The 8,849-nt window shown below is 35.0% G+C and overlaps 1 protein-coding gene across 1 annotated transcript; it reads right to left on the bottom strand.

The window, feature by feature from the left end:
* Nucleotides 1-464: 464 nt before the first annotated feature.
* Nucleotides 465-1,421, bottom strand: LOC126664935 (uncharacterized). Its single transcript, XM_050357569.1, has 3 exons — nucleotides 1,087-1,421; nucleotides 696-996; nucleotides 465-647 (listed from the first exon to the last, which is right to left on the bottom strand). Exons 1-3 carry the CDS (start codon nucleotides 1,419-1,421, stop codon nucleotides 465-467), a joined length of 819 nt encoding a protein of 272 aa, XP_050213526.1.
* Between the last annotated feature and the right edge of the window lie 7,428 nt (nucleotides 1,422-8,849).

The following is an 8,849-nucleotide window of genomic DNA, read 5'->3' as shown; positions in this document are numbered from 1 at the left end:
GATGTTTGATAATAATTTTATATCTCACATATAAATTAAATTAATCTATTATATATATATATATATATATATATATATATATATATATATATATATATATAAAAAGAATCTCTCTAATAATTAATATTTATATAGAATATATTTTAAATTTTATTAATTATTAAATAATAGAATTATTAATTATCCGACGTGGAACGAAGTTGGTTCCTTTAATTTTCTATTAATTATTAAAATTATTAATTTATGGAATATTAACTATTAGAGGGATTACTGTAGTGTCAAAATATTAAACCTGGCCTATTTATTAAACATGTTAACACGTGTCGAACTATCTTACATGTTTAATAAAATAAGTCGCAAAAGGATAGATATTTAATCTATTTTACACCTTTATTACTAACTTGTTTAACCTATATAACACATTTTTTTTATTCTTTTTTGAGAGAAATATTGAGCTTTTTTAACTAAGGAACATCAGTTACAAGCTTATTGACCGAGAAAGAAATTTCACCATCAAAAATACGAGATCTGCCATAGAAAATACCGCATTTAGGAAGGGCATGGGTAACAACATTATCATTTCTATGAATATGTTGGAAAACAACAACCCTATCTTTAACAATATCCATGCAATCATCCACGATAAGCTGGACATGGTCGATTGCTGATCCCGGATGTTAAAGACCGTGAACGACCAATAGAGCATCAAATTCCACGACTAACATATGTTCAGAGAACTGTTCAGCTAGCTGCAGCCCGAAAAGAACTGTTTGTGCTTCATCCAGTTTTGCATCCACCACTCCATGAAACATAGAAACACCATACTTTATCACAACACCAAGATCATTACGGCAAACCGCAGCAGCAACAGATAAAATCTTATGAGCAGCAACAACAACATCAAAATTAATCTTAATAGTGTTGCGGGGTGGAGCTTGCCAAGAATAGACCTCAAGAAGTCGAGGGGAGCGATCTAACTGAGACTCTCTACCACCTCTAAATTCAAACACACATCAAAAGAGGAAAGGCGCATGAACTCTATGATTTTCGAAAACTATGTTATTCTGATTGTTCCAAATCACTCACATGCTAGTTATGAAATTTTGGATCTTTTCATTTTTTGGAGCTGAGAACATAATGTTTAACCAATCTACCATCGAAGGAATTTGATAATCACGAACTCGCAGTCCTTGAAGTGACAGCAGCCAAAGACCCCTTACTTCTTCGCATTCACTGAGAGCGTGGAGGTCAGTTTCCTTTTCCGAAACACACCAAGGACAATGGTTTAACACCGGAACAGGTCGCTTCATTAAGTTATCGCTGCATGGAAGGGTTCCATGACAAATTCGCCAGACGAAGTATCTAATTTTTGGTTGAATCCAGCATCTCCATAATTTCTTCCATAGGCCCAACTGATTCATCTCATTAGACGAGCTAGCTTCATCTCTGTTAATGATCTCACAGACTCACACACTTTGTAGTAACCCAATTTGACCGTATAGAAACCATTCTTGTTTAGGGGCCAGAACAGTTTATCCGGTGGTATTCTCCTGCTCAACAGGATCTTCATAATGTCAGTGACTTCCATAGGGGAGAAAACCGATTCAAGTTTATCCCGATCCCACGTAGGTGAGGGGGCAGCGATGAAATAACTCACTTTACAGTCTAAAGGAATATTTAGAGTACCCACCTGCTTCATACAACTAGCCGAAGAAATCCAGTTGCCCCTTTTAACGTCCACTGATGACTGTTAATTCTCCAAGCAATACCCGAATTAATAACTTTCTTCCCTTCCATGATACTTTGCCACATAAAGCTTACCCCTCTCCTGGATTTATCTTGAAGAAAATCGACTTGAGAATGATATTTTTCCCTAAACACACGGGCATAGAGGAAATTTGGAGAATTTATAAGCCGCCATGCCTGTTTTGCCAACATGGCCAAGTTGAAAGCACTCAAATTACGGAATCTGGTACCCCCTTCCTTTTTAGCTCTGCAAATCTTTTTCCAACTCACTCACCCAATTTTCCTCTTGTCCTCAGTTTCGCTCCACCGGAACTTAGTAATAATACTCTGCATCTCAGCGCAAAAAGAAACAGGAAGCGTAAAGCAACTCACAACGTAAGTCGGGATAGATTGGGCAACAAATTTAATTAACACCTCCCTATCTTCCTGATACACAAAATCGCAAGTGTATGATGTCAAATAATCAAATAATATAATGATAAATAAAAGTCAAACCCACGAGAAATTGAAGTTAATACCAAAATAGTTAATTAAGAATTATTTGAACTAACAAAGATGAGCTTTGTGTGATTTTAATTAAAACTAATAAAAACAGAAAATAATAATTTAAGGAGTAAACAATAATGACAAATAACTCAGAATATTTCTTTCATATGGATTATCGATGACTTACAAATTTAATTTATATCAATCAATTTTAATTGTTACATGTAATGGAGGATAGATCGAAGATACTAGCTCAATATTCCTATAATGTTGCTAGCCTATTGGTTATAACTCGTTACCCCAAAACACCCTTATTGTCACGGCTTACATAACGATAGAAGATAAACGGCAAGTTATAATCAACGCATAATCGATTAGTTATCCACATAAACCACATAACGCAAACATAGTGGTCAGACAATGCTTTGTAATTATGCCATGGTTACCATTTTTCAATTAAATTGCTTAAGTCCCCTCCTCACAATTTATTCTAAGTTATGTAATTGTTAGCTACTCAATCACAAGCATTACTCTCAATAACTAAGGATTGCATTATCAAAGAAAGATATAGAATTTAGTTTTCAAAATTTAAACCTAGCATCCATACTACTCAAAATATTCCAAGTCAAGAAATTTATCTAGACATAATTGAATTAATTAAACAATCAATAATAATAAACATATTTAAAACAAGAGATTGAAATAAAAATACTTCAAATAAAACCTGTAAATATTCTGAACACACGCCTTCGAATCAAAGTTTCGAAGGATTAAGTCTTGAAAATAACTCTAAGGAACTAAAAGAGATTAATTAAAACATAAAGTGTTTGTAAACTAGAAAACAATAAAAAATAAGATGATTACATAGCCTTGAGTTGAGTCTTTATATAGGGGAAGTCCTAGTAGTTTATTACAATTGGAATTCAAGTCGAGATAAAAATCCAATTAGAATTAGGACTTGGAGAAAAAACCCTTCGTCGGACATTCATGCCGGGGAAAGAGGTCCTGCTAGCGGCTCTTCGGGCAAAGGCTTCCTGCCGGCCGGCAGGATCAGTTTCCTCGTCAGAACTGATTTCATCACAACTAGCAACTTCGGAAAGCCATAACCTTTTGTACGCAACTCCAAATGACTTGGTTCTTAAACCATTGGAAAGCGTGAGATATCTAGTTTATTTCATATGAAGAACAGAAATTCAGTAGAGATCTCTAAGTATTCCAAACTATCCAATCAATCGAAAAGGGTCAAATCTGCAAGTCGTTCAATGCACCGTGCAATTTGTCAATCTTCAAAACTTCATAAGTTGAGCTATATATCTCCGAATGCTGTAATTCTTGATGTTTTAGAAAGATTGGAATGTCTACAACAATTCATATACAAAACACTTTTCAAATTAAGGTTTAGAAGAAGGACAAAACTATCCGTTCATGAACAAGGATCAATTTGATATATTTTCTTCGCTTCTTTGCAATTTACTTTGATTCTTGGTCCATGACTTTCTTGCATAATTAACCTATAAAACAAAACCTTTCCAAGCATAATATTCTCAAAAATAGGAAAAATTACTAATAATCATACTTGGAAAAAGTTATAGAAAATATGTGTATCACAGCCTTAGAGAGAAAACACTTATTCCATATCATCCACATTTTTTTAATTAAATAAGTACAATTAAACAACAAACCTCCAAAATAGCCATAAATTTTAATATAAAAAACTACAATTAGTAAATTATATGCATTATGTGAGTTTATATGGTTACATATAATAATTTAATTAATTAATATAACCAATAAATTGATAGGTTTAAACGTGTTTTTGACGGATTATGGGGGTTTAACCTGTTTAAATCCGCTATGACCTAGTCATAACGGGTTAACCCATTATGACTCTAACCCATATAAGATCAACCCGAACCTGCTTACCATTGAGCTTGTCGTGTAAACGGTTCGTGTAAGAAATTGCCAGCGCTAGCTAAAATCACCTCCCCGCCTCTTAAATCTTCTACCTTATATCAAAGGGTTAATGTCAAAAAAAATCACGAACTTTTACACGTTTTCTCATTTTAATCACGTAGTTTAAATTTTCTCATTTTCATGCACGAACTACCACTTTTTTTCAAATTCATGCACGGTGCTGAGTTGGCACACATTCATTGGTGTAAAATGACATTCACCTCAGCGAATTACACCAATAGAGTCATGACACCTCAACACCGTGTATGAATTTGAGAAAAAGTGGTAGTTCGTGTATGAAAATGAAAAAAATTAAACTACGTGCTCTAAGGATGAAGCATATGGTAGAGATTGTTTAGTTTTAGTTTGAAGATCAGTTTACGAATTTGGAATTTTACAACAAGAATTATATCCTTAGTTTTGGTATAGATCTAGATTTTTTATCGTAATTTTTTAGATTTGTAATTTTTTATATTCTTTTTGTCTAGTTCTAGCATAGATTTAGTTCTTTTAGGGTCAATGTAATATATCTTTTTGGATAGCTCTTTAGGCAGTTGAACTAATTCAACCCTTTCATTTTCATTGGATTACTATTTGATAAGGCAGTAGTTGAATAGTATATTCTTTGTATTCAAATAAGTTAATGTATCCCTATAATTGCTCATTGTATATTCAGCAATATCCCTATAATTGCTCATTGTATATTCTGCATATTAGGCAACCAACGGTACATGGTTTTGCCTTATATATATGCAATATCATGTATAGCAAATATCAGTGAATAGAGTATTCTTTATCTCTACTATAAACATTTACATGGTATCAGAGCCAAAAGAAACTTAACAGTTCTTTTTTATGGCAGATCCACAAACAGCTTTGATAACAACCTCTACATCCCGCACACCCTCGAATCCACCAAATATAGCCCATCAATTACCAATAAAACTAAATTCTACCAATTTTCTCTTATGGAAAACACAACTATTACCCTTACTCCATGGTTATGATCTTGCTAAGCATGTTGATGGTAGCCTGGAACCACCACCAAAGCTTATTGACAATCATGTTAATTCATCTTGGCAAAGTTGGTTTCGTCAAGATCAATTGGTTCTCAGCTGGATTATTGGCTCCATGACAGAAATTGTCGGCTCATCAACGGCAAGAGAAGCTTGGCTAAAGCTTGAATCCACTTACGCTTCCGGTTCTAAAGCTCAGGTTAGAACACTGAAAACTAGTCTTTTCAAATTAGAAAAGAAGAATGATTCGATTACCGAATATTTTCAACGTGCGAAGAAAATTTTCGATCAACTTGCTGCATTACAGCATCCGGTTTCTAAGGAAGATTTAGTGCAATGCATCACTAATGGTCTTGGATCAAATTACAGACCATTTATTCGTTCTGTTGAGAACAGATCTGATTCAGTCTCTATTGATGACTTATATGGACTATTATTGAGTGAAGAAATCAGTTTGGCTAATGATTCTGAGTCAAAGGAAGTTCTTATTCCAACTGCTCATGCTATTCAAGGACCACAATACAATGGAGGTCGAAATCACACTCATTTTCGTGGTAGAGGTGGTCGTAGTTTTCGAGGTCGTGGAAGACAGCAATACCGCCCTCACAATAATTACTCTCATTCTCAGAATTCTAATGAGAATTCAGTTGTTTGCTTTAATTGCAACGGTTCAGGTCACACGTCTCGACAATGTCCTTCTCCTCGTTCCAAACCCAACTACTCCAGTTACACACATCAGCATCCACAGATTCACAAGCCGAATGCCCACTATGCTACCCAACACACACCTGCTAATCAACCATGGATTCTTGATACTGGGGCCACACATCATCTTACATCTGACATAATAATCTTGGTATTCACTCTGAATATCAAGGATCTGACGGAGTTACAATTAGCAATGGTAAAACTTTACCAATCTCTCATATTGGTTCTTCTTCATTTTCTTCTAATTCCTGCTTTTTTACTTTAGACAATATTCTGAGAGTTCCTAGTGCTTGCAATAATTTACTTTCTGTTTCTAATTTTGCATCCACTAACAATGTTTCCATTGAATTTTTTCCTGATTATTTCGATATTAAGGATATCCACACGAAGGAATTGATTTATTCAGGCCGGAATGACAGCGGACTTTATACCTTGCCTCTTGCACCAACTTCAAATAAACAAGCTCATTCAGCTTCTTACTCTACATGGCATGCTCGATTGGGTCATGCCAATTCTCGTACTGTTCATCAAGCTTTAGTTTCAAATTCTGTTGTTTTTTCTATTGATAATAAAAATTTGTGTCATGCTTGTTGCCTAAGCAAAATCCACAAATTACCGTTTCCTACTTCTCAATATCAAGCTAATGGTCTTTTAAATCTTATTTGTTCCGATGTATGGGGTCCTTCTCCAATTATGTCTACAAATAAAAACCGTTATTATGTTCTTTTCTTTGATCATTATAGCAAATACTCATGGATTTATTTTCTAAAACATAAATCTGATGTACTCAATGTTTTCATTAAATTTCAGCATGTTGTTGAAAGATTTTTTGAGAGAAAAATTAAATCTTTTCAAGCAGATTGGGGAGGTGAATTTCAAGCATTACAATCTTATTTGGGTAGTAATGGAATTTCTCAACGTAGTTCTTGCCCTAAGACACCGGAACAAAATGGATGTGCGGAAAGAAAGCACCGTCACATCGTTGAAACTGGTCTTGCATTAATGCAGCATGCATCGGTTCCTCAATTATTTTGGGAACAAGCTTTTGATACTGCAGTTTATATTATCAACAGATTACCCACTCCGAGATTGCAAAACAAAAGTCCTTTCTCATGCCTTTTTAATTCTTCTCCTAATTATTCAGAACTAAAATTTTTTGGATGTCTTTGCTATCCTTGGTTAAAACCGTATGCACCCAATAAATTGTCTCCTAAATCGTCTGCCTGTATTTTTATGGGGTACAGTAAAATGCACAAAGGTTATCATTGTTATAATTTAACTTCTAAAAAGTTATTTGTCTCACGTCATGTATTATTTGATGAACAGGTGTTTCCTTTTTCAAAAGATGATGTTCCAGTATCAAAGTCCACCTCAAACTCACCTGCCACTATTTTTCTACCTGGTCAACTAGAAAATATCAACGAATCATGTTCAAGTTTGAATAAGAATCTGGTAAATACTATTCCACTTGATTCTTCAAATCCCATTACAAATCAAAGTCCTCATTTTACTCCTTCATTATCCCCATTACATTCAAATTTACCTCACCAACCACATTCCAATCCATCACCCACAACCAATTCGATCAACCCTTCTCCTATTATTGCTGATTCATCACAACACTCCATACCTCATAATACCGTTTCTTCTTCTGATACATATAAAACTCATTCCATGGTGACCCGAACTCAAACAAATTCATTGAAGCCCAACAAAAAATATGCTTCGCAAGCTACAACTGAATTTGAACCTTCAAGTTTCACAACTGCTAGCAGAATTCCTAAATGGTGTACTGCTATGCAAGAAGAATATGATGCCTTAGTTCACAATGGTACTTGGTCTCTTGTTCCTTTTGATCCTTCTATGAATGTCATTGGATGTAAGTGGGTGTATCGTATCAAAAGAAACAAAGATGGTTCGGTTTCTCGTTACAAAGCACGTCTCGTGGCAAAGGGATTTCATCAAAGACCTGGCATTGACTTTGATCACACTTTCAGTCCGGTTATATAGCCTGCGACAATTCGACTTTGTCTCTCCATTGCTATTTCTAAAGGTTGGGAAATTCGTCAATTAGATGTTTCTAATGCCTTTCTTCATGGTTCTCTAGAAGAAAAAGTTTTCATGATGCAACCTCAAGGATTCATTAATTTAAAGGTTCCTTCACATGTTTGTCAATTACACAAGTCTTTATATGGATTAAAACAAGCTCCACGCCAATGGTATAAATGTCTTACGGATGTCTTGATTCTTTTGGGTTTCTCAGGTTCTCAAACTGACCCATCTCTCTATTTTTATCAACGGGGCAGCATTATTGTTTATTGTCTGATTTATGTTGATGATCTTTTGTTAATGGGTAGTGATTCAAAGTTTGTTAAGTCTCTCATTACTGATCTTCAACAGCGTTTTGCATTGAAAGACTTGGGCAAACTACATTATTTTCTAGGCATTGAAGCTACTTGGAAAAGTAATGGACTACTTTTAACACAGTAGAAATACATTTCAGATTTGCTCACTCGTGCACACATGCAAGATGCGCATGGTATGGCAACTCCAGCTTGCACTTCGACTAAACTCACGGGTATAGGTGGAGAAAATTTTGATGATGATACATTGTATAGAAGTATAGTTGGGGGTCTTCAATACTTGCAACTCACATGACCAGATATATGTTATTCGGTTAACAAAGTCTCTCAATTCATGCATCAACCGAAACTTACTCATTGGGCAGCTGTTAAACGTATTCTTCGATACCTCAAGCTTACTTCCAACAAAGGGATTTTTATCTCTAGATCCCCATCTATGCAAATTTCAGCTTACAGTGATGCCGATTGGGCTGGCAACATAGATGATCGAAAGTCTACCACGAGGTTCACTATTTTTGTTGGTATCAACATCATCACTTGGGGTTCTCGCAAGCAGAGAACTGTCTCTCGGTCGTCT

This window comes from Mercurialis annua, linkage group LG1-X, assembly GCF_937616625.2.
Source record: "Mercurialis annua linkage group LG1-X, ddMerAnnu1.2, whole genome shotgun sequence".
Lineage (NCBI taxonomy): Eukaryota > Viridiplantae > Streptophyta > Magnoliopsida > Malpighiales > Euphorbiaceae > Mercurialis > Mercurialis annua.
Note: the sequence above shows the minus strand (reverse complement) of the source record. Positions and strands in the feature narration are given on the sequence as shown.

Coding starts and splice junctions, on each gene's coding strand:
- LOC126664935 (XM_050357569.1), bottom strand. CDS start 1,421: ATGAATCAGTTGGGCCTATGGAAGAAATTATGGAGATGCTGGATTCAA. Junction 997..1,086: donor CAAAATTTCATAACTAGCAT/GTGAGTGATTTG, acceptor GTTTGAATTTAG/AGGTGGTAGAGAGTCTCAGT. Junction 648..695: donor TGGAATTTGATGCTCTATTG/GTCGTTCACGGT, acceptor GACCATGTCCAG/CTTATCGTGGATGATTGCAT.